Here is a 27,119-nt window from a genome sequence, read left to right as displayed (position 1 = left end):
GACCACTCCAGTGGTATGTCCCATGGCTAGCAGGAGGGTCGACAAGGCCAGGCCAGCACCCAGCCCCATAGGCAAGATATTTAGTAAGGCCACGCCTCCGGGTCCTATACAGTGTTTCAAGTGCAACACATATGGTCATATGGCTAGACACTGCCCCAGTGTAGACGTCCCTATGCCCACTGAATCATCAGCCACCCCCTGTGACCAGACGGAACGTCCCGGGCCACAGATATATTGGCATGTGGAGCTGGCCCCGGTTTGGAGTGTGCCAGTGCGTGTAAGTGGAATGGACTGGGAGGCCTTCCTAGATCCGCGAAGCGTGGTGTCTCTGGTACGGGCGGAGATCAGGTCCAACCCGCCCCGTCTCGAGAAGGAAACCACTGTAGCCTGCTTCCACTGGCACACCAAATGCTTCCCCAGAGCCTGAGTCAGCTTCCATACACCAACCGGGAAGACCACCCTGATCGTTGGTACCGGTGCTACTGGGGAAGGACTTTCCTCTGTTTGAGCTTCTGTGGAGGAAGGTGGGTCGAGGGAGTGGCCCTAATAGAGCCCGGAGACCTCACTCAGAGCCCACCCGGAGACGCACTTGAAGGCGCAAACTGCATGGGAAGGGATGGTATGAAGCTAAGGAGGTATGGCAGGGCAACCGGGATTCCTTGTCAGACCAGGGGGGAGAAGAAGACTCCCCCAGATGACCGACTGAGGAACTTGTTCCAGGAGAGCACAGAGGAGGACACCTGGAGGGGTTTCGAGAGCAACCTGGCAGGATCCGGATCTAACCAGACCTCCGTCCTGAGTCAAGTCGACGAGCTCCAGAGGGAGCAGTTACGCAAGGTGTTTCAGGAGTCATCTCAAGAGAAAGCACCTGGAGGGGTTTGGTACGGAGTCATCCGACCCTGACCAGGAGCGCCCCTCCCTCGTCCCAACAAGCACAACCTCACCCTGTCGGAAAAGCTAATGGGCCAATTCGGAACGGCCCAACACCGGGACCTCACCTTCTGCGTAGCCTGGCGAAGGTCGAAGAGGATAGATGGAAGGAGTATCAGCTCGGAAGGTGAGTTAACCACTCCTTATTACGCCATCGAGAGGGGTCCCTTGTACTGGGTGGAAAAACGTAGAGGGGTAGAACAGGAACTGTTAATGGTGCCCTGTTCATACAGAGATGTTGGGTTACACATGGCCCGGCCACCTCGCCAGGGAGAAGACCACCCAACGGTTGCTTGGGTGTTTCTATTGACCGAGGACTACCCAAGATGTCGCTAAGTTTTGGAAATCTTGTGACACCTGTCGTGTCTTGCTATGGATTAAGTGATATATGACATTCACTTTTATCAAATCAATTCTCTAATTAATATTGCCTCATTAAACTAATCATGTAAATGTAATTAACTAGGATGTTGGGGCACCACGGAATTATTTTTATAGAGCTGTTATCTTCTGAATAAACTCTTAAAGACCTGGTAATATTTTATGTCAATAGCAGTCAATTATCAATCGTCACCTTATTCAGTCTCATCTGAACGTCGTAAAATTCTTGGTTATTTTCATGAACCCTGGCAAACAAGTTGAATCAGCAATACAAAATGTTGTTTTATTATTTATTTACTAAATACCTAAGTAATCACACAGAATTACATGTACACCAGATGGATCATACGTTGATTACTAATTATGTCATACAAGAAAACGTCCCTAGCGGACAGAACCGATATGACGGCTGTTTACACAAAGAAAGCGGGTTGGGTTTGGTTTGAATGAAAGTGCGGAAGACTAAGGAACAAAAAGATTGGGTCTCTATCAGACCTTATGAACTCCGTATTGTAAATACAGAATCTTATGCATTCTAAATAACCGCCGATTTCGAAAATAAAAAATGCAAGAAACCTTCCATCTTCAACCAATCTATCGAAGCACAGCTTAGAGTAAATATTTCTTGCATTTTTTATTTTCCAAATCGGCGGTTATTTAGAATGGATAAGATTCTGTATTTACAATACGGAGTTCATAAGTTTACTCTAAGCTGTGCTTCGATAGATTGGTTGAAGATGGAAGGCTGGGTTGCCTAGCAGAGATCTCCCTAGTCCTGAAGAATATGTCTTGTGGTAGGAAGGATACGTTGTAGTACCGCCGTCATGTGGTAGAACAGATACGTTCGAACGTTCGAACAGCTGCTGCTGCTAACTCGACGTCTAGGATGTATCACTTCTTTAGTGAATAAGAGTTCAAAGTTCATACCAAGTTACCATACTATAAACTCATGGTATATTCTGGCTGGTATAGTCATATTCATCCTTCCAGCGTGGCAATCATCACCTCCATGTTGAAATTCGCCCTTCTACACGTATGGACATCAGTCCTCATGTCATCGGGAACCCAATGTTAATTTTGTTAGGTTGTAGTCGTTCAACCATTCGCAACCAGAGCCTACGCTGAGGTTGGCTTAGTTCTGTAGTTGATATTAGCCCTTTTAAACATATGGACAGCAGTCCTCACGTCATGGGGAACACAAGAGGTTGACTTTTGTCAATGGGCTTTTGTTGTGGCGGAGAGAAGGGCGTGTTTCATAGTTCACAACCAATGCATGTTCACATGGGGGCCACTGAGTGAACATAGTTCACTTATGAAAACAATTCTCACTTAGAAGCTAAAATTACATTTAATCTTTTCACAAATAGTTTAATATTTAAACATCAAAATTGCACAACAATTCCATGTGAAACTGATGACTAGAATGTGTCTGCTGCCATTCCTGAGCAAGCCCTGTACTGGTGTTGCCCCGATCTCGCAGCTGAATCAACTTTAGGAGATAGTCCTGGCGCTTGCTGGACTTTCTTGGGCGCCCTGAAGCCTTCTTCACAACAATTGAACCTCTCTCCTTGAAGTTCTTGATGATCCGATAAATGGTTGATTTAGGTGCAATCTTACTAGCAGCAATGTCCTTGCCTGTGAATCCCTTTTTGTGCAAAGCAATGATGACGGCACGTGTTTCCTTGCAGGTAACCATGGTTGACAGAGGAAGAACAATGATTCCAAGCACCACCCTCCTTCTGAAGCTTGCAATTCATCTGATCACTCTTCATAACGTTCTGGAGTATTTGCAAATTGCCATCATACAAACTGAGGCAGCAGACTTGGTGAAAATTAATATTTGTGTAATTCTCAAAACCTTTGGCCATGACTGTAAATGTTTCAAGCCGACCACCATAGTCCCTGTGCAAAAGCACGCCAGGATAACCTGTCTACATGACTACCACCTGTAGCACACTACATCTGTAGCCAAGCAATGTTTAGAAAGGCTGGTTATGGCTCACATCCCAGGGACCATGGACCCACTCCAATTCGCATTCCCAACAGATCCACAGATGATGCCGTCCTGTCTCCCTGTAGCGCTGTATTAGGCATCTCACATTGCAATTTATTTATTGCCCTGGCCACATGTGCAGTCCTCATGCCTCCTTGCAGCATGCCTAAGGCACGTTCACGCAGATGAGCAGGTTCCCTGAGCATCTTTCTTTTGGTGTTTTTCAGAGTCAGTAGAAAGGCCTCTTTAGTGTCCTAAGTTTTCATAACTGTGACCTTAATTGCCTACCATCTGTAAGCTGTTAGTGTCTTAACGACCATTCAACAGGTGCATGTTCACTAATTGTTTATGGTTCATTGAACAAGCATTGGAAACAGTGTTTAAACCCTTTACAATGAAGATCTGTGAAGTTATTTGGATTTTTACGAATTATCTTTGAAAGGCAGGGTCCTGGAAAAGGGACATTTATAATACATTTGATCAAATAGCCTAGTGCACACACAAAAACTTTTCAAGTCTTCAAATCGATGGGCTATTGTACAGAAAAACGTGGACAGTCAGGATCATCACAAATTCAGAAACTGCTGGACAGCAACACAATAAAGTAAAGCACTGATAATTGGAAATGAGATCAGAATGACCGCTAAGACTTGATCCATTAATTAAATAATTAAAATGGTATCCTAGGCTACAAACCTAAACCTAATCCATATGTTCAAATCAAAAGGCCTGATTGACATGACATCACAGCCACATCCTGAGTGAAGACACATTCACAAATCAAAAGATGGTTTAGTATTTAGTTTAAAAGCTCTGGTAAAGTCCAAGAGAACAATAAACACTTTTCAACAAGGAAACAGGAATCCCCCCCCCCCCCCCAAAAAAAATGCAATTCTCATGATAATTTTAAAGGAGAACAAAAACTGCTTAGCCTACATTTGAAGAGCACCGCAGGAGTTTCATAATTCAGCATCTTCCCAGTTAATAGCCTAGTTGTGTTGTTTGGCTAGTTGAACAGAACTAGGGCTTATCACTACCTTGCCCACCTCTTCCAATGCATTGTGGAAAAGTGTGCATCTAATTCTACTAGATGAAGAGACAAAATTAATACAACATCCTGGCATTTAAAGGATACTCGATTTTAAATGAGTACAACATCCTGGCATTTAAAGGATACTCGATTTTAAATGAGTACAACATCCTGGTATTTAAAGGATACTCGATTTTAAATGAGTACCACATCCTGGCATTTAAAGGATACTCGATTTTAAATGAGTACAACATCCTGGTATTTAAAGGATACTCGATTTTAAATGAGTACCACATCCTGGCATTTAAAGGATACTCGATTTTAAATGAGTACAACATCCTGGCATTTAAAAGACACTCGACTTTAGAAAATGCACATACTAGAAAATGTTCTGTTTTCGCATGCTGAGAATGCATCATGCGAGATTGAGTTGTTTCACGTTATTAGTACATTTTTGGTAGCACATTCTCAGATCTGATTATCAGCTCTTCTCAAAGCTGAAAGGTGTATGACATCCTGGCATTTAATGTACACTTGATTTCAGAAATGTAACACAATATAAAACATTCTTATTTTTTGCATACTCAAACCTCCTACTATTTAGGACGTTTTTTTTGGACAAGGCTCCTGTCTCAGGGTAGGAGTGGTGGACTAGGATCAGGTCTAGGATCATGTCTAGGATCAGGTCTAGGATCAGGTCTCAGAGTAGGAGTGGTGGTCTAGGATCAGGTCTCAGGGTAGTAGTGGTGGTCTAGGATCAGGTCTCAGGGTAGTAGAGGTGGTCTAGGATCAGGTCTCAGATCAATAAAGATGGATGAATGAACAGAGACAGAACTGGTTTGGAAACAAAGAAAGACTACTGTTTTCACCCTCCATTAACCAGAGTACACAGGCCAAGAGGAGGGAGAGAGGACAGAACTGGTGGGTGAAGAGAGACCACTGTTTACTCCCTCCATTAACCAGAGTACACAGGCCAAGAGGAAGAGGAGAAGCAAAGTATCAAGCAATCGAACTGAGCTGTAAAGTAACACAATTCAAACTAATGGAGTTATAGACCTCCTCAGGCTGGTTATAGACCTCCTCAGGCTGGTTATATACCTCCTCAGGCTGGTTATAGACCTCCTCAGGCTGGTTATAGACCTCCTCAGGCTGGTTATAGACCTCCTCAGGCTGGTTATAGACCTCCTCAGGCTGGTTATAGACCCACTCAGGCAGTTATAGACCTCCTCAGGCTGGTTATAGACCTCCTAAGGCTGGTTATAGACCTCCTCAGGCTGGTTATAGACCTACTCAGGCTGGTTATAGACCTATTCAGGCTGGTTATAGACCTCCTCAGGCTGGTTATAGACGTACTCAGGCTGGTTATAGACCTCCTCGGGCTGGTTATAGACCTCATCAGGCTGGTTATAGACCTACTCAGGCTGGTTATAGACCTCCTCAGGCTGGTTATAGACCTCCTCAGGCTGGTTATAGACCTCCTCAGGCTGGTTATAGACCCACTCAGGCTGGTTATAGACCTCCTCAGGCTGGTTATAGACCCACTCAGGCTGGTTATAGACCTCCTCAGGCTGGTTATAGACCTATTCAGGCTGGTTATAGACCTCCTCAGGCTGGTTATAGACCTACTCAGGCTGGTTATAGACCTCCTCAGGCTGGTTATAGACCTCCTCAGGCTGGTTATAGACCCACTCAGGCTGGTTATAGACCTCCTCAGGCTGGTTATAGACCCACTCAGGCAGTTATAGACCTCCTTAGGCTGGTTATAGACCTCCTAAGGCTGGTTATAGACCTCCTCAGGCTGGTTATATACCTACTCAGGCTGGTTATAGACCTATTCAGGCTGGTTATAGACCTCCTCAGGCTGGTTATAGACCTACTCAGGCTGGTTATAGACCTCCTCAGGCTGGTTATAGACCTCCTCAGGCTGGTTATAGACCTACTCAGGCTGGTTATAGACCTCCTCAGGCTGGTTATAGACCTCCTCAGGCTGGTTATAGACCTTCTCAGGCTGGTTATAGACCCACTCAGGCTGGTTATAGACCTCCTCAGGCTGGTTATAGACCCACTCAGGCTGGTTATAGACCTCCTCAGGCTGGTTATAGACCTATTCAGGCTGGTTATAGACCTCCTCAGGCTGGTTATAGACCTACTCAGGCTGGTTATAGACCTCCTCAGGCTGGTTATAGACCTCCTCAGGCTGGTTATAGACCTCCTCAGGCTGGTTATAGACCCACTCAGGCTGGTTATAGACCTCCTAAGGCTGGTTATAGACCTCCTCAGGCTGGTTATAGACCCACTCAGGCAGTTATAGACCCACTCAGGCTGGTTATAGACCTCCTCAGGCTGGTTATAGACCCACTCAGGCTGGTTATAGACCTCCTCAGGCTGGTTATAGACCTATTCAGGCTGGTTATAGACCTCCTCAGGCTGGTTATAGACCTACTCAGGCTGGTTATAGACCTCCTCAGGCTGGTTATAGACCTCCTCAGGCTGGTTATAGACCCACTCAGGCTGGTTATAGACCTCCTCAGGCTGGTTATAGACCCACTCAGGCAGTTATAGACCTCCTTAGGCTGGTTATAGACCTCCTAAGGCTGGTTATAGACCTCCTCAGGCTGGTTATATACCTACTCAGGCTGGTTATAGACCTATTCAGGCTGGTTATAGACCTCCTCAGGCTGGTTATAGACCTACTCAGGCTGGTTATAGACCTCCTCAGGCTGGTTATAGACCTCCTCAGGCTGGTTATAGACCTACTCAGGCTGGTTATAGACCTCCTCAGGCTGGTTATAGACCTCCTCAGGCTGGTTATAGACCTTCTCAGGCTGGTTATAGACCCACTCAGGCTGGTTATAGACCTCCTCAGGCTGGTTATAGACCCACTCAGGCTGGTTATAGACCTCCTCAGGCTGGTTATAGACCTATTCAGGCTGGTTATAGACCTCCTCAGGCTGGTTATAGACCTACTCAGGCTGGTTATAGACCTCCTCAGGCTGGTTATAGACCTCCTCAGGCTGGTTATAGACCTCCTCAGGCTGGTTATAGACCCACTCAGGCTGGTTATAGACCTCCTAAGGCTGGTTATAGACCTCCTCAGGCTGGTTATAGACCCACTCAGGCAGTTATAGACCTCCTCAGGCTGGTTATAGACCTCCTAAGGCTGGTTATAGACCTCCTAAGGCTGGTTATAGACCTACTCAGGCTGGTTATAGACCTCCTCAGGCTGGTTATATACCTCCTCAGGCTGGTTATAGACCTACTCAGGCTGGTTATAGACCTCCTCAGGCTTGTTATAGACCTCCTCAGGCTGGTTATAGACCTCCTCAGGCTGGTTATAGACCCACTCAGGCTGGTTATAGACCTCCTCAGGCTGGTTATAGACCCACTCAGGCTGGTTATAGACCTCCTCAGGCTGGTTATAGACCTATTCAGGCTGGTTATAGACGTCTTCAGGCTGGTTATAGACCTACTCAGGCTGGTTATAGACCTCCTCAGGCTGGTTATAGACCTCCTCAGGCTGGTTATAGACCTCCTCAGGCTGGTTATAGACCTCCTCAGGCTGGTTATAGACCTCCTCAGGCTGGTTATAGACCTCCTCAGGCTGGTTATAGACCTCCTCAGGCTGGTTATAGACCTATTCAGGCTGGTTATAGACCTCCTCAGGCTGGTTATAGACCTCCTCAGGCTGGTTATAGACCTCCTCAGACTGGTTATAGACCCACCCAGGCTGGTTATAGACCTCCTCAGGCTGGTTATAGACCTCCTCAGGCTGGTTATAGACCTCCTCAGGCTGGTTATAGACCTCCTCAGGCTGGTTATAGACCCACTCAGGCTGGTTATAGACCTCCTCAGGCTGGTTATAGACCTCCTCAGGCTGGTTATATACCCACCCAGGCTGGTTATAGACCTCCTCAGGCTGGTTATAGACCTCCTCAGGCTGGTTATAGACCTCCTCAGGCTGGTTATAGACAGACTATCACATTCAACCATAACTGCAGGCCATATAGCCCATCTATCCTATTTAAAAGGGACTGAAGACAAAACAGATCACGTGGTTCCATTTCAACATATTTATTAGTGAGACCAAAGCAACAACATATATAATACATTAAATCAAATAGCCTACTACACACACAACAACTTTTCAAATGTTCAACTCAAAAGGCTATTGCACAGAAAAACGTGGACAGTCAGGTTCATTGCAAATTCAGAAGCTGCTTGATAGCAACAAAAGAAAGCAAAGCAATGATCATTGAGAATGAACCGCTAAGACATGATCCATTAATTTAAGTAATTAAAATGGTATCCTAGGCTACAAACCTAAACCTAATACATATGTTCAAATCAAAAGGCCTGATTGACATGACATCACAGCCACATCCTGAGCCCCCTGTGAAGACACATTCACAAATCAAAAGATGGTTTCGTATTTAGTTTAAAAGCTCTGGTAAAGTCCAAGAGAACAATAAACACTTTTCAACAAGAAAGCAGGAATCCCCCCCCCCCCCACACACACACAAAAAAAGAGATGCAATTCTCATAATAATTTTAAAGGAGAACAAAAACTGCTTAGCCTACATTTGAAGAGCACCTCAGGAGTTTCATTATTCAGCATCTTCCCAGTTAATAGCCTAGTTTTTGCATTCTCAAACCTCCTGCTATTTAGGATTTTTTTTGTTTGTTGGACAAGGCTCTTGTCTCAGGGTAGGAGTGGTGATCTAGGATCAGGTAACACCCTGCCTGTCAAATCCTATTCATTATGATCTAAAATGTAAAGCTGATCCTAGATCAACCATGAGACCAGGGATCTAACACAATAGGGGGCAACTTCAGGAGCACAGGGAATTTAACATGTTGTCTAAACGCGTTTGAACAGAGCCATGCAAACAGTACTGCACACAATGAGAGAGAGAGAGAGAGAGACAGAGACAGAGACAGAGAGAGAGAGAGAGAGAGAGAGAGAGAGAGAGAGAGAGAGAGAGAGAGAGAGAGAGAGAGAGAGAGAGAGAGAGAGAGAGAGAGAGAGAGAGAGAGAGAGAGAGAGAGAGAGAGAGAGAGAGAGAGAGAGAGAGAGAGAGAGAGAGAGAGAGAGAGAGAGAGAGAGAGAGAGAGAGAGAGAGAGAGAGAGAGAGAGAGAGAGAGAGAGAGAGAGAGAGAGAGAGAGAGAGAGAGAGAGAGAGAGAGAGAGAGAGAGAGAGAGAGCCAGCTATATTTAATCTGGAGAACACAAATAGCAGGAGGGAAATACATCATAGTGTTCCCTCCACTGTCACATGACCCTCCTGATTTGTTTTAATCTAGGTGGTGTCTGTGGTCATATACCAGACATTTATGTCTGACAGGAAAAGGAACATTAGGGACTGAGTGTGGCAGACAGTGTGAGTGTATCCCAAATGGCAGCCTATTCCCTATATGTCGTTCACTACTTTAGACCAGAGCCATTTGGGATGTAGAGTGAATGCCTATTCCCTATATGTCGTTCACTACTTTAGACCGGAGCCCATTTGGGATGCAGAGTGAATGCCTATTCCCTATATGTCGTTCACTACTTTAGACCGGAGCCCATTTGGGATGCAGGGTGAATGTTCCTGTCTGACATCCTCTGTTCCATGTGTCCGTTTCTATCTCTCCCTGTCCCGGATAAATTGGATTTGGAAAGAAATGAGAGTGTGTGTGTGTGTGTGTGTGTGTGTGTGTGTGTGTGTGTGTGTGTGTGTGTGTGTGTGTGTGTGTGTGTGTGTGTGTGTGTGTGTGTTTGCCAGATCAGCACTAGAACATGTAAAGACAAGAACATCATTTAGAAACTAAAAAACCCATAAAGACATTTGATCCACCATATGTTATTTTTTCTTAACATTTAAAAAGGAAAACCCAGACACTGCTCTTGCTTGTATTACCCCCAAGCCATAAGACTCCTGAACAGGTAATCAAATGGCTACCCGGACTATCTGCATTGTCTCCCACCACCCGCCAACCCCTCTTTTACGCTGCTGCTACTCAGTTTATCTTATATGCATAGTCACTTTAACTATACATTCATGTACATACTACCTCAATTGGGCCGACCAACCATTGTGTCCCACCACCTGACCAACTGACCTTCCGGACCTTTTTATTGTGTATAATAACCCATGACACAACCACAGCGTGTTACATAGTTTCTTACATAAACGTACAAGAGGTGATCAGTGTTTGATGGCGATGAGATGGAAGGAGGCGGCGTAGTCACACTTGTGGTTGCTGTCCCTGTCCTCAGCCTGCTGCAGAGTGAACTCCTCCACAGACAGTCCCAGCTTCGACAGCGTCTCGGTGATGAACTCCTCGCTCAGGTTGACACAGTCGAACCTCTGCTCTCCCACCGTGTAGAAGGTCTCATCCAGGTCCCCGATCAGGACCAGGACCCCTCCAGACCTCAGTAGGTCCACCATGGAGGACAGCGAGCGGCGGTAGGACTCGCGGTCCTTACACGCCGCTTCCAGGCACAGCGAGGAGAGGACACAGTCCGCCGGAGGAACCGTGACAGGGTGGAACGGGTTCTCCAGGCAGATGTCGCACTTTAGAACCTGTTTAACCCTCTGACGGAGAGTGTCTGAGATGATCGCTGGGGTTCTGGTGAGAGACAGAGACAGAAGGAGAATGAGGTTTTTAGAAGTAAATAGAATACATCGATTACAAGAAAGAAATGAAGCGAAAAGAGGGATACCTACATTTACAAAACATTTTTTTAACCATAGTTGAAACCGCACAACTTCTAACCTGTATCTGCACTGTAAAAATACAGTACATTTTACAGTAAGTTTCTTTGGAATGTATGGTAACGTACTGTACTTTTTTTTTTTTTTTTTTACAGTAACTTTCAGGTAACCAGATGCCAGTAAGTTAATGTAAAAAAAAAAAACAACAGGATTACTGTACCTTTTCCTCTCCAGATCACAGACATACTGGAGGTGAGCGTTCCAGTCTAAACATCCCTCCTCGGCTTTCAGCCACTTCTCAATCTCCTTCCTGTTGCTGTCCACGTAGTCCGACACCACGATCTCATCATAGTACTCACAGGCACTGATCAGCGTGTGGATGGTTGGCCCTGTACCCACCTCTATCAGCCTCTGGCCCCTGTACTTCCCTGAGGAGAGAAACAACACAGTTTCGTTCATTCTCTGTTGATATGGATTTAAATGTCCGTTATATAGAGGGCATTCGGAAAGTATTCAGACCCCTTCCCTTTTGGCCACATTTAGTTACATTACAGCCTTATTGTAAAATGGATAAAAACCAATGTAACGATCGTCGTCGGAATGAGACCAAGGTGCAACGTGGTAAACGCACGTTTTCTTTAATATATTAGATGTTCCACCAAAAACAATCATCAACGAACGAAAAGCTATGAAGTGCAACACATGCAACAAACAAAGACAAGATCCCACAAATGAAAGAGGGAAAAAAAGGCCTGTCTAAGTGTGATTCCCAAATCAGAGACAACGATGGACAGCTGCCTCTGATTGGGAACCATACCAGGCCAAAAACAAAGAAACAGATGACATAGAATGCCCACCCCAAATCACATCTTGACCTAACCAAAATAGAGAATAAAAACCCTCTCTATGGCCAGGGCATGACAACAAGTATTTCCACATCAACCTACACACAATGCCCCATAATGACATCACAATACCCCATAATGACATCACAATGCCCCATAATGACATCACAATACCCCATAATGACATCACAATACCCCATAATGACATCACAATACCCCATAATGACATCACAATACCCCATAATGACATCACAATACCCCATAATGACATCACAATACCCCATAATGACATCACAATATCCCATAATGACAAAGCCTACACAGGTTTTTAGACATTTTTGCAAATGTATACATAAAAAAACTAAAATAGAAATACCTTATTTGTATTCATTATGGATCCCCATTAGCTGCTGTCAAAACAGCTACTACTCTTCAAAATTAAGGCAGTTTATAAAAAATGTTAAACTTTACAATACATTCACAGATTTCACAACACACTGTGTGCCCTCAGGCCCCTACTCCACCACTACCACATATCTACAGTACTAAATCCATCTGTATGTATAGTGTGTATGTTATCGTGTGTGTGTGTATGTGTGTGTGTGTGCCAATGTTTGTGTTGCTTCAGTCCCCACTGTTCCATAAGGTGTATTTTAGTCAGTTTTTTTATTATAATTTCACTGCTTGCGTCAGTTACCTGATGTGGAATAGAGTTCCATGTAGTCATGGCTCCATGTAGTACTGTGGAATAGAGTTCCATGTAGTCATGGCTCTATGTAGTCCTGTGGAATAGAGTTCCATGTAGTCATGGCTCTATGTAGTACTGTGGAATAGAGTTCCATGTAGTCATGGTTCTATGTAGAACTGTGGAATAGAGTTCCATGTAGTCATGGCTCCATGTAGTACTGTGGAATAGAGTTCCATGTAGTCATGGTTCTATGTAGTACTGTGGAATAGAGTTCCATGTAGTCATGGCAGTGTGTAGTACTGTGGAATAGAGTTCCATGTAGTCATGGTTCTATGTAGTACTGTGGAATAGAGTTCCATGTAGTCATGGCTCTATGTAGAACTGTGGAATAGAGTTCCATGTAGTAATGGCTCTATGTAGTACTGTGGAATAGAGTTCCATGTAGTCATGGTTCTATGTAGAACTGTGGAATAGAGTTCCATGTAGTCATGGTTCTATGTAGTACTGTGGAATAGAGTTCCATGTAGTCATGGTTCTATGTAGTACTGTGGAATAGAGTTCCATGTAGTCATGGTTCTATGTAGTACTGTGGAATAGAGTTCCATGTAGTCATGGTTCTATGTAGAACTGTGGAATAGAGTTCCATGTAGTCATGGCTCTATGTAGTACTGTGGAATAGAGTTCCATGTAGTCATGGTTCTATGTAGTACTGTGGAATAGAGTTCCATGTAGTCATGGCTCTATGTGGTACTGTGGAATAGAGTTCCATGTAGTCATGGTTCTATGTAGTACTGTGGAATAGAGTTCCATGTAGTCATGGCTCTATGTAGAACTGTGGAATAGAGTTCCATGTAGTAATGGCTCTATGTAGTACTGTGGAATAGAGTTCCATGTAGTCATGGTTCTATGTAGAACTGTGGAATAGAGTTCCATGTAGTCATGGTTCTATGTAGTACTGTGGAATAGAGTTCCATGTAGTCATGGTTCTATGTAGTACTGTGGAATAGAGTTCCATGTAGTCATGGTTCTATGTAGTACTGTGGAATAGAGTTCCATGTAGTCATGGTTCTATGTAGAACTGTGGAATAGAGTTCCATGTAGTCATGGCTCTATGTAGTACTGTGGAATAGAGTTCCATGTAGTCATGGTTCTATGTAGTACTGTGGAATAGAGTTCCATGTAGTCATGGCTCTATGTGGTACTGTGGAATAGAGTTCCATGTAGTCATGGCTCTATGTAGTACTGTGGAATAGAGGTCCATGTAGTCATGGCTCTATGTAGTACTGTGGAATAGAGTTCCATGTAGTCATGGTTCTATGTAGTACTGTGGAATAGAGTTCCATGTAGTCATGGTTCTATGTAGTACTGTGCGCCTTCCATAGTCTGTTCTGGACTTGGGGACTGTGAAGAGACCTCTGGTGTTATGTCTTGTGGGGTATGTATGGGTGTCTGAGCTGTGTGCTAATAGTTTAAACAGAGAGCTTGGTGCATTCAACATGTCAATACCTCTCACAAATACAAGTCATGATGAAGTCAATCTCTCCTCAACTTTCAGCCAGGAGAGTCTGACATGCATATTATTAATATTAGTTCTCTGTGTACATCCAAGGGCCAGCCGTGCTGCCCTGTTCTGAACCAGCCGTGCTGCCCTGTTCTGAGCCAATTGCAAAGTCCTTTTTCGTGGCACCTGACCACACGACTGAACAGTAGTCCAAGTATGACAAAACTAGGGCCTGTAGGACCTACCTTGTTGATATTGTTGTTAAGAAGGTAGAAACTAGGGCCTGTAGGACCTGCCTTGTTTATAGTGTTGTTAAGAAGGTAGAAACTAGGGCTTGTAGGATCTGCCTTGTTGATAGTGTTGTTAAGAAGGTAGAAACTAGGGCCCGTAGGACCTGCCTTGTTGATAGTGTTGTTAAGAAGGTAGAAACTAGGGCCTGTAGGACCTGCCTTGTTGATAGTGCTGTTAAGAAGGTAGAAACTAGGGCCTGTAGGACCTGCCTTGTTGATAGTGCTGTTGAGAAGGTAGAAACTAGGGCCTGTAGGACCTGCGTTGATGATAGTGTTGTTAAGAAGGTAGAAACTAGGGCCTGTAGGACCTGCCTTGTTGATAGTGCTGTTAAGAAGATAGAAACTATGACCTGTAGGACCTGCCTTGTTGATAGTGTTGTTAAGAAGGTAGAAACTAGGGCCTGTAGGACCTGCCTTGTTGATAGTGTTGTTAAGAAGGTAGAAACTAGAGCCTGTAGGACCTGCCTTGTTTATAGTGTTGTTAAGAAGGTAGAAACTAGGGCCTGTAGGACCTGCCTTGTTGATAGTGTTGTTAAGAAGGTAGAAACTAGGGCCTGTAGGACCTGCCTTGTTGATAGTGTTGTTAAGAAGGTAGAAACTAGGGCCTGTAGGACCTGCCTTGTTGATAGTGTTGTTAAGAAGGTAGAAACCAGGGCCTGTAGGACCTGCCTTGTTGATAGTGTTGTTAAGAAGGTAGAAACTAGGACCTGTAGGACCTGCCTTGTTGATAGTGTTGTTAAGAAGGTAGAAACTAGGGCCTGTAGGACCTGCCTTGTTGATAGTGTTGTTAAGAAGGTAGAACCTAGGGCCTGTAGGACCTGCCTTGTTGATAGTGCTGTTAAGAAGGTAGAAACTAGGGTCTGTAGGACCTGCCTTGTTGATAGTGCTGTTAAGAAGGTAGAAACTAGGGCCTGTAGGACCTGCCTTGTTGATAGTGTTGTTAAGAAGGTAGAAACTAGGGCCTGTAGGACCTGCCTTGTTGATAGTGTTGTTAAGAAGGTAGAAACTAGAGCCTGTAGGACCTGCCTTGTTGATAGTGTTGTTAAGAAGGTAGAAACTAGGGCCTGTAGGACCTGCCTTGTTGATAGTGTTGTTAAGAAGGTAGAAACTAGGGCCTGTAGGACCTGCCTTGTTGATAGTGTTGTTAAGAAGGTAGAAACTAGGGCCTGTAGGACCTGCCTTGTTGATAGTGTTGTTAAGAAGGTAGAAACCAGGGCCTGTAGGACCTGCCTTGTTGATAGTGTTGTTAAGAAGGTAGAAACTAGGACCTGTAGGACCTGCCTTGTTGATAGTGTTGTTAAGAAGGTAGAAACTAGGGCCTGTAGGACCTGCCTTGTTGATAGTGTTGTTAAGAAGGTAGAAACTAGGGCCTGTAGGACCTGCCTTGTTGATAGTGCTGTTAAGAAGGTAGAAACTAGGGCCTGTAGGACCTGCCTTGTTGATAGTGTTGTTAAGAAGGTAGAAACTAGGGCCTGTAGGACCTGCCTTGTTGATAGTGTTGTTAAGAAGGTAGAAACTAGGGCCTGTAGGACCTGCCTTGTTGATAGTGCTGTTAAGAAGGTAGAAACTAGGGCCTGTAGGACCTGCCTTGTTGATAGTGTTGTTAAGAAGGTAGAAACTAGGGCCTGTAGGACCTGCCTTGTTGATAGTGCTGTTAAGAAGGTAGAAACTAGGGCCTGTAGGACCTGCCTTGTTGATAGTGTTGTTAAGAAGGTAGAAACTAGGGCCTGTAGGACCTGCCTTGTTGATAGTGCTGTTAAGAAGGTCGAAACTAGGGCCTGTAGGACCTGCCTTGTTGATAGTGTTGTTAAGAAGTTAGAAACTAGGACCTGTAGGACCTGCCTTGTTGATAGTGCTGTTGACAAGGTAGAGCAGAGCTTTATTATGGACAGACTTCTCCCCATCTTAGCTACTGTTGTAACGATATGTTTTGACCGGGACAGTTTACATTCTAAGGTTACTCCAAGTAGTTTAGTCACCTCAACTTGCTCAATGATTTATTATAAGATTTAGTTGAGGTTTAGGGTTTAGTGAGTGTTTAGTTCCAAATATAATGCTTTTAGTTTAAGAAATATTTAGGGCTAACTAATTCCTTGCCACCCACTCTGAAACTAACTGCAGCTCTTTGTTGAGTGTTGCAGTCATTTCAGTAGCGGACGTGTATAGTGTTGAGTCATGTGCATACATAGACACTCTGGCTTTACTCAAAGTTAGTGGCATGTCGTTAGTAAAAAATTTAAAAAGCAAGGGGCCTTAACAAGAAGAGAAGAAGCTTCCACCCTCTGTGTTCCGTTAGACAAGTAACTCTTTATACACATTATAGCAGGGGGTGTAAAGCCATAACACAAGTTTTTCCAGCAGCAGACTATGATCGATATTGTCAAAAGTTAGGGGAGGTTTTGGCCGGCAGGGATATCCTTGTCTCATCGCACACTAGCGACTCCTGTGGCGGGCCGGGCGCAGTGCACGCTGACACGGTCGCCAGGTGTACGGTGTTTCCTCCGGCACATTGTTGCGGCTAGCTTCCGGGTTGGATGTGCATTGTGTCAAGAAGCAGTGCGGCTGGGTTGTGTTTCGGAGGACGCACGGCTCTCGACCTTTGCCTCTCCCCAGTCCGTACGGGAGTTGCAGCGATGAGACAAGACTGTAACTACCAATTGGAAACCATGAAATTGGGGAGAAAAAAATGGGGTACAAAAATAAAAAATCTGAAATCTGAAACAAAACAGAATCATTTTATCATCAATTTCTCTCAGCCAATCATCAGTCATTTGTGTCAGTGCTGTGGTTGTTGAGTGTCCTTCCCTATATGCGTGCTGAAACTCTGTCAATTTATTTACTGTTAAATAGCATTTTATCTGGTCAAACAATATTTTTTCCAGAAGTTTACTAAGAGTTGGTAACAGTCGGCTATTTGAAGGGGGCTTGACTATTCTTTATTCTTGGGTAGCGGAATGACTTCTGCTTCCCTCCAGGCCCGAGGAAACGCTTTCTAGTAGGCTTACATTGAAGATGTGACAATATGCCTAGACACACCAATTACCTTATCAATACACCTAAACACACCAATTACCTTATCAATACACCTAAACACACAACTTACCTTATCAATACACCTAAACACACCAATTACCCTATCAATACACCTAGACACACCGATTACCTTATCAATACACCTAAACACACCAATTACCTTATCAATACACCTAAACACACAACTTACCTTATCAATACACCTAAACACACCAATTACCCTATCAATACACCTAGACACACCAATTACCTTATCAATACACCTAGACACACCACTTACCTTATCAATACACCTAAACACACCAATTACCTTATCAATACACCTAAACCCACAAATTGCCTTATCAATACACCTAGACAAACCAATTACCTTATCAATACACCTAGACACACCAATTGCCTTATCAATACACCTAGACACACCAATTGCCTTATCAATACACCTAGACACACCAATGAAATGACATACTATTGGAATCAATGACACAGAGTGATCTACTGTCCCTGTCGTCTACCTGTTGAGAAGGTCTTGCTGAGCTGACAGAGGACGAAGGAGACGAAGCGGCTGTTGTCTTTCTGGCCCGGGACAGCAGCAAACTGGTAGCAGTAGTTGAAGTAGGTCTTTGGGTCAAACTTGGCCTGGTGGCACTCTCCCATGGTGCTGTTCAGGTGGTGTGGTGGCTGTCCAGGTGTTCAGGTGGTGTGGTGGCTGTTCAGGTGTTCAGGTAGTGTGGTGCTGTTCAGGTGTTCAGGTGGTCTAGTGGCTGTTCAGGTGTTCAGGTGGTGTGGTGCTGTTCAGGTGTTGAGGTGGTCTAGTGGCTGTTCAGGTGTTCAGGTGTGTGACTCAGTTGGTATGGTTCGGTGGTGTGGTGGGTGTTCAGGTGTGCGACTCAGGATGGTGGTGGGAGAGGTGCAGTACCTGTGAGAGAGGGGGGAAACAATCGGTTAGATAGTGTGTACTACAGCCCATTGTGCAGAAACGTCCCTTTTCCCCTGACACCAGGAGTGGTGTCGCCCTGGGTGGCTGTCTAAAGCCCCTGCTGCAAGTGTGTGTGTGTGTGTGTGTGTGTGTGTGTGTGTGTGTGTGTGTGTGTGTGTGTGTGTGTGTGTGTGTGTGTGTGTGTGAACTACAGACCTATAGTCACAGACTGATATCTGACCAGTCCCTGTGGTATTACAGACCTATAGTCACAGACTGATATCTGACCAGTCTCTGTAGTATTACAGACCTATAGCCACAGACTGATATCTGACCAGTCTGTGTGGAGTACTATTAGATCTCATTGGCTGTTTGTAATGGAAAGCCAAATGTTGTGTTGGACATGTCAGACAGACACTCATGTAAAGACATCACTTCAGAGAAACAGAAAGTTGACTGTGTGAAAGCAGGGTAAATATACTGCCACCTCCTGGAATAGAGTTTGTATATCACCAAAAAATGATGTTATACCGCCACCTCCTGGGCCGGAGTTTGCAACCGAAGATAACTTTTTGAATAAACTATTTCGACGGACACTTTCATCCTCAACGAAACCAATCAACATACATGGAATACTTAACTCTAGCCAAATACAACGGATTAATTTCATTGAAATAGCCATGATAAAGTTATTTAAAGTGGTAATCAGCAGTTGAAACAATAACAAAGTGATCTCACCACCGACGTTTCGGTACAAAGCAGTGGGACCGGGGGGCTGAAGAAATGGAACCACTCTCAAAGTCAAAGAATTAGAGCGCGATGGAGACAAGGACGGACCATCCATTATATTAAATGGTTTGTTTGTAATGTTTTCTAGTTTTGACCAATTTTTTTTGAGGCTATACAGTGTTTGTTTACAAAGCATTGTCGTTAAACATGGTTTTATTTTAGGTTCTGATGGGGTACAACGGTTGAGCTAAGCTCATAAGCCATTTCTAAGTTATATTTAAGCAATAATGCATGAGGTGGTGTGGTATATGGCCAATAACACACAGCTTAGGGCTGTTCTTATCCATGGTATATTGACCATATACCAAAAACCCCCTGAGGTGCCTTATTGCTGTTATAAACTGGTTACCAACATAATTACAGCAGCCGTGCCTTATTGCTGTTATAAACTGGTTACCAACATAATTACAGCAGCCGTGCCTTATTGCTGTTATAAACTGGTTACCAACATAATTACAGCAGCCGTGCCTTATTGCTGTTATAAACTGGTTACCAACATAATTACAGCAGCCGTGCCTTATTGCTGTTATAAACTGGTTACCAACATAATTACAGCAGCCGTGCCTTATTGCTGTTATAAACTGGTTACCAACATAATTACAGCAGCCGTGCCTTATTGTTGTTATAAACTGGTTACCAAAATAATTACAGCAGCCGTGCCTTATTGCTGTTATAAACTGGTTACCAACATAATTACAGCAGCCGTGCCTTATTGCTGTTATAAACTGGTTACCAACATAATTACAGCAGCCGTGCCTTATTGTTAATATAAACTGGTTACCAAAATAATTACAGCAGCCGTGCCTTATTGCTGTTATAAACTGGTTACCAACATAATTACAGCAGCCGTGCCTTATTGTTGTTATAAACTGGTTACCAACATAATTACAGCAGCCGTGCCTTATTGTTATTATAAACTGGTTACCAACATAATTACAGCAGCCGTGCCTTATTGTTGTTATAAACTGGTTACCAACATAATTACAGCAGCCGTGCCTTATTGCTGTTATAAACTGGTTACCAACATAATTACAGCAGCCGTGCCTTATTGTTAATATAAACTGGTCACCAACATAATTACAGCAGCCGTGCCTTATTGCTGTTATAAACTGGTTACCAACATAATTACAGCAGCCGTGCCTTATTGCTGTTATAAACTGGTTACCAACATAATTACAGCAGCCGTGCCTTATTGCTGTTATAAACTGGTTACCAACATAATTACAGCAGCCGTGCCTTATTGCTGTTATAAACTGGTTACCAACATAATTACAGCAGCCGTGCCTTATTGTTGTTATAAACTGGTTACCAACATAATTACAGCAGCCGTGCCTTATTGCTGTTATAAACTGGTTACCAACATAATTACAGCAGCCGTGCCTTATTGCTGTTATAAACTGGTTACCAACATAATTACAGCAGCCGTGCCTTATTGCTGTTATAAACTGGTTACCAACATAATTACAGCAGCCGTGCCTTATTACTGTTATAAACTGGTTACCAACATAATTACAGCAGCCGTGCCTTATTGTTAATATAAACTGGTTACCAACATAATTACAGCAGCCGTGCCTTATTGCTGTTATAAACTGGTTACCAACATAATTACAGCAGCCGTGCCTTATTGTTGTTATAAACTGGTTACCAACATAATTACAGCAGCCGTGCCTTGTTGCTGTTATAAACTGGTTACCAACATAATTACAGCAGCCGTGCCTTATTGCTGTTATAAACTGGTTACCAACATAATTACAGCAGCCGTGCCTTATTGCTGTTATAAACTGGTTACCAACATAATTACAGCAGCCGTGCCTTATTGCTGTTATAAACTGGTTACCAACATAATTACAGCAGCCGTGCCTTATTGCTGTTATAAACTGGTTACCAACATAATTACAGCAGCCGTGCCTTATTGCTGTTATAAACTGGTTACCAACATAATTACAGCAGCCGTGCCTTATTGCTGTTATAAACTGGTTACCAACATAATTACAGCAGCCGTGCCTTATTGCTGTTATAAACTGGTTACCAACATAATTACAGCAGCCGTGCCTTATTGCTGTTATAAACTGGTTACCAACATAATTACAGCAGCCGTGCCTTATTGCTGTTATAAACTGGTTACCAACATAATTACAGCAGCCGTGCCTTATTGCTGTTATAAACTGGTTACCAACATAATTACAGCAGCCGTGACTTATTGCTGTTATAAACTGGTTACCAACATAATTACAGCAGCCGTGCCTTATTGCTGTTATAAACTGGTTACCAACATAATTACAGCAGCCGTGCCTTATTGCTGTTATAAACTGGTTACCAACATAATTACAGCAGCCGTGCCTTATTGTTGTTATAAACTGGTTACCAACATAATTACAGCAGCCGTGCCTTATTGCTGTTATAAACTGGTTACCAACATAATTACAGCAGCCGTGCCTTATTGTTGTTATAAACTGGTTACCAACATAATTACAGCAGCCGTGCCTTATTGCTGTTATAAACTGGTTACCAACATAATTACAGCAGCCGTGCCTTATTGCTGTTATAAACTGGTTACCAACATAATTACAGCAGCCGTGCCTTATTGCTGTTATAAACTGGTTACCAACATAATTACAGCAGCCGTGCCTTATTGCTGTTATAAACTGGTTACCAACATAATTACAGCAGCCGTGCCTTATTGCTGTTATAAACTGGTTACCAACATAATTACAGCAGCCGTGCCTTATTGTTAATATAAACTGGTTACCAACATAATTACAGCAGCCGTGCCTTATTGTTAATATAAACTGGTTACCAACATAATTACAGCAGCCGTGCCTTATTGTTAATATAAACTGGTTACCAACATAATTACAGCAGCCTTGCCTTATTGCTGTTATAAACTGGTTACCAACATAATTACAGCAGCCGTGCCTTATTGCTGTTATAAACTGGTTACCAACATAATTACAGCAGCCGTGCCTTATTGCTGTTATAAACTGGTTACCAACATAATTACAGCAGCCGTGCCTTATTGCTGTTATAAACTGGTTACCAACATAATTACAGCAGCCGTGCCTTATTGCTGTTATAAACTGGTTACCAACATAATTACAGCAGCCGTGCCTTATTGTTAATATAAACTGGTTACCAACATAATTACAGCAGCCGTGCCTTATTGCTGTTATAAACTGGTTACCAACATAATTACAGCAGCCGTGCCTTATTGCTGTTATAAACTGGTTACCAACATAATTACAGCAGCCGTGCCTTATTGTTAATATAAACTGGTTACCAACATAATTACAGCAGCCGTGCCTTATTGTTAATATAAACTGGTTACCAACATAATTACAGCAGCCGTGCCTTATTGCTGTTATAAACTGGTTACCAACATAATTACAGCAGCCGTGCCTTATTGTTAATATAAACTGGTTACCAACATAATTACAGCAGCCGTGCCTTATTGTTAATATAAACTGGTTACCAACATAATTACAGCAGCCGTGCCTTATTGCTGTTATAAACTGGTTACCAACATAATTACAGCAGCCGTGCCTTATTGCTGTTATAAACTGGTTACCAACATAATTACAGCAGCCGTGCCTTATTGCTGTTATAAACTGGTTACCAACATAATTACAGCAGCCGTGCCTTATTGCTGTTATAAACTGGTTACCAACATAATTACAGCAGCCGTGCCTTATTGTTGTTATAAACTGGTTACCAACATAATTACAGCAGCCGTGCCTTATTGTTGTTATAAACTGGTTACCAACATAATTACAGCAGCCGTGCCTTATTGTTGTTATAAACTGGTTACCAACATAATTACAGCAGCCGTGCCTTATTGCTGTTATAAACTGGTTACCAACATAATTACAGCAGCCGTGCCTTATTGCTGTTATAAACTGGTTACCAACATAATTACAGCAGCCGTGCCTTATTGTTAATATAAACTGGTTACCAACATAATTACAGCAGCCGTGCCTTATTGTTAATATAAACTGGTTACCAACATAATTACAGCAGCCGTGCCTTATTGCTGTTATAAACTGGTTACCAACATAATTACAGCAGCCGTGCCTTATTGCTGTTATAAACTGGTTACCAACATAATTACAGCAGCCGTGCCTTATTGCTGTTATAAACTGGTTACCAACATAATTACAGCAGCCGTGCCTTATTGCTGTTATAAACTGGTTACCAACATAATTACAGCAGCCGTGCCTTATTGTTAATATAAACTGGTTACCAACATAATTACAGCAGCCGTGCCTTATTGCTGTTATAAACTGGTTGCCAACATAATTACAGCAGCCGTGCCTTATTGCTGTTATAAACTGGTTACCAACATAATTACAGCAGCCGTGCCTTATTGTTAATATAAACTGGTTACCAACATAATTACAGCAGCCGTGCCTTATTGTTAATATAAACTGGTTACCAACATAATTACAGCAGCCGTGCCTTATTGCTGTTATAAACTGGTTACCAACATAATTACAGCAGCCGTGCCTTATTGTTAATATAAACTGGTTACCAACATAATTACAGCAGCCGTGCCTTATTGTTAATATAAACTGGTTACCAACATAATTACAGCAGCCGTGCCTTATTGCTGTTATAAACTGGTTACCAACATAATTACAGCAGTAAAATACATGTTTTGTCATAACCGTGATATACGGTCTGATATATACCACGGCTGTCAGCCAATCAGCATTCAGTGCTCAAACCACCCAGTTTATAATCTTCAACAATCAAATGGGTACATATCATTCATTTATAAGTCCCCCAAAAAATGGATATAGGGAACTGCTGATTGGCCCTTGTGAGATTGTCTCTGTCGGACCTGGTGAGTGTACATTATTCACCCATGTTGGTCACCTGTGGGTAAAGAGTGGTATCATCAATGTAAACATGCAGAGATATGCGATGCCAACATTTATGACAACAGGCACAATAGGACAGACAGACAGCATTGTTCTACTGTGTATTACATGGAGAAAGAGATCCCATACTGGCCCACTGACACACCTTCTCAACTCCGTGCAGTGATTCGTTGACACTACTGCTTCTCTTAATGCGTCCAGGAACCTATTATTGGTGCGATTTCTTGCTCCATGCTGAGCGCGCCATGCAGCGTGCTGAAAGGGTAAGGGGATGTATTAATAAACTCCAGCTGTCCGGATACAGAATGTATTTCTGGGAGTTCTGTAGAAACAACTACAAGGCGCGCCTGACTATTTTCATTCGCTCACTGGCTACATAAATAAATAATTTACTAATGATTTTATAAATGTAGGAAAAAGTTCAACTACAGATAGGAAACTTTGAAACAAGACAAGTGCAGATTGATTGCGGCACTGTAGCCTAGATCTCCAAATGTCAAAGCAGCGCTGTTTCAGGAAGCGCAACACCAGCCGGCAGTGTGACATGCGACGGTTACCATGTAGTCAATAAAATAAAATAAATCACATTTACAAGAGAGAAGACATTGAACAAAATAGTTAACCGCTCAAAGTAGTAGTTCATAGTAACACATGTTTAAATTCAGTACTGTGGCATGTCGGAGGACAGCATGAGAGACGGAGTGACTGAGTACTTACAGCTGGATCCGATGAGAGTGCCCGATCTCCCAGGAAGAGTCCTGTGACAACACCCTTATGGAAAACCTGCTGAACTGGAATAACACACGTGTGTGTGTGTGTGTGTGTGTGTGTGTGTGTGTGTGTGTGTGTGTGTGTGTGTGTGTGTGTGTGTGTGTGTGTGTGTGTGTGTGTGTGTGTGTGTGTGTGTTTGCCAGATCAGCACTAGAACATGTAAAGACAAGAACATCATTTAGAAACTAAAAAACCCATAAACACATTTTATCCACCATATGTTATTTTTTCTTAACATTTAAAAAGGAAAACCCAGACACTGCTCTTGCTTGTATTACCCCCAAGCCATAAGACTCCTGAACAGCTAATCAAATGGCTACCCGGACTATCTGCATTGTGTCCCACCACCCGCCAACCCCTCTTTCTGCTACTGCTACTCTCTGTACATCATATATGCATAGGCACTTTAACCAGACCTATATGTACATACTACCTCAATCAGCCTGACTAACCGGTGTCTGTTTATAGCCTCTCTACTGTATATAGCCTCTCTACTGTATATAGCCTCTCTACTGTATATAGCCTCTCTCCTGTATATAGCCTCTCTACTGTATATAGCCTCTCTCCTGTATATAGCCTCTCTACTGTATATAGCCTCTCTACTGTATATAGCCTCTCTCCTGTATATAGCCTATCTCCTGTATATAGCCCCTCTACTGTATATAGCCCCTATACTGTATATAGCCTCTCTACTGTATATAGCCTCTCTACTGTAAATAGCCTCTCTACTGTGTATAGCCTCTATACTGTATATAGCCCCTCTACTGTATAAGCCTCTCTACTGTATATAGCCTCTCTACTGTATATAGCCTCTCTACTGTATATAACCTCTCTACTTTATATAGCCTCTCTACTGTGTATAGCCTCTCTACTGTATATAGCCTCTCTACTGTATATTGCCTGTCTACTGTATATAGCCTCTACTGTATATAGCCTCTCTACTGTATATAACCTCTCTACTGTATATAGCCTCTCTACTGTATATAGCCTCTCTACTGTGTATAGCCTCTCTACTGTATATATCCTCTATACTGTATATAGCCTCTCTACTGTCTATAGCCTCTCTACTGTATATAGCCTCTCTACTGTATATAGCCTCTCTACTGTGTATAACCTCTCTCCTGTATATGGCTCCTCTACTGTATATAGACTCACTACTGTATATAGCCTCTCTACTGTATATAGCCCCTCTACTGTATATAGCCTGTCTACTGTATATAGCCTCTCTACTGTATATAGCCTGTCAACTGTATATAGCCTCTCTACTGTGTATAGCCTCTCTACTGTATATAGCCCCTCTACTGTATATAGCCTCTCTACTGTGTATAACCTCTCTCCTGTATATAGCCTCTCTACTGTCTATAACCTCTCTACTGTATATAGCCTCTACTGTATATAGCCTCTCTACTGTATAAGCCTCTCTACTGTATATAGCCTCTCTACTGTATATAGCCTCTCTACTGTGTATAGCCTCTCTACTGTATATAGCCTCTCTCCTGTATATAGCCTGTCTACTGTATATAGCCTCTCTACTGTATATATCCTCTCTACTGTATATAGCCTCTCTACTGTATATAGCCTCTCTACTGTGTATAGCCTCTCTACTGTATATAACCTCTCTACTTTATATAGCCTCTCTACTGTGTATAGCCTCTCTACTGTATATATCCTCTCTACTGTATATAGCCTCTCTACTGCATATAGCCTCTCTTCTGTATATAGCCTCTCTACTGTATATAGCCTCTCTACTGTGTATAGCCTCTCTACTGTATATATCCTCTCTACTGTATATAGCCTCTCTACTGTAAATAGCCTCTCTACTGTGTATAGCCTCTCTACTGTATATAGCCTCTCTACTGTATATAGCCTGTCTACTGTATATAGCCTCTCTACTGTATATAGCCTCTCTACTGTATACAACCTCTCTACTGTATATAGCCTCTCTACTGTATATAGCCTCTCTACTGAGTATAGCCTCTCTACTGTATATATCCTCTATACTGTATATAGCCTCTCTACTGTCTATAGCCTCTCTACTGTATATAGTCTCTCTACTGTATATAGCCTCTCTACTGTGTATAACCGTTCTCCTGTATATAGCCCCTCTACTGTATATAGCCTCACTACTGTATATAGCCTCTCTACTGTATATAGCCCCTCTACTGTATATAGCCTGTCTACTGTATATAGCCTCTCTACTGTATATAGCCTGTCTACTGTATATAGCCTCTCTACTGTGTATAGCCTCTCTACTGTATATAGCCCCTCTACTGTATATAGCCTCTCTACTGTGTATAACCTCTCTCCTGTATATAGCCTCTCTACTGTATATAGCCTCTCTACTGTATATAGCCTCTACTGTATATAGCCTCTCTAC

At 43.0% G+C, this 27,119-nt stretch overlaps 1 protein-coding gene across 5 annotated transcripts; it reads right to left on the bottom strand.

Moving 5' to 3' along the window:
• Window positions 1-10,448: 10,448 nt before the first annotated feature.
• Window positions 10,449-24,752, bottom strand: LOC139403190 (nicotinamide N-methyltransferase-like). 5 transcript variants are annotated; one of them, XM_071146903.1, is made up of 6 exons: window positions 24,689-24,739; window positions 24,117-24,226; window positions 23,954-23,966; window positions 17,902-18,305; window positions 11,250-11,457; window positions 10,449-10,943 (listed from the first exon to the last, which is right to left on the bottom strand). In XM_071146903.1, exons 4-6 carry the CDS (start codon window positions 18,041-18,043, stop codon window positions 10,520-10,522), a joined length of 774 nt encoding a protein of 257 aa, XP_071003004.1. In that variant the 5' UTR covers window positions 18,044-18,305; window positions 23,954-23,966; window positions 24,117-24,226; window positions 24,689-24,739; the 3' UTR covers window positions 10,449-10,519. The 5 variants fall into 5 exon arrangements, 4 of the variants coding, with proteins under 4 accessions (XP_071003004.1, XP_071003001.1, XP_071003000.1 ...); XM_071146900.1 differs by having other exon boundaries at window positions 23,932-23,966; window positions 24,689-24,729; XM_071146899.1 differs by lacking the exon at window positions 23,954-23,966 and having other exon boundaries at window positions 24,689-24,752.
• Between the last annotated feature and the right edge of the window lie 2,367 nt (window positions 24,753-27,119).

Source organism: Oncorhynchus clarkii, unplaced genomic scaffold (genome assembly GCF_045791955.1).
Source record: "Oncorhynchus clarkii lewisi isolate Uvic-CL-2024 unplaced genomic scaffold, UVic_Ocla_1.0 unplaced_contig_6703_pilon_pilon, whole genome shotgun sequence".
Lineage (NCBI taxonomy): Eukaryota > Metazoa > Chordata > Actinopteri > Salmoniformes > Salmonidae > Oncorhynchus > Oncorhynchus clarkii.
Note: the sequence above shows the minus strand (reverse complement) of the source record. Positions and strands in the feature narration are given on the sequence as shown.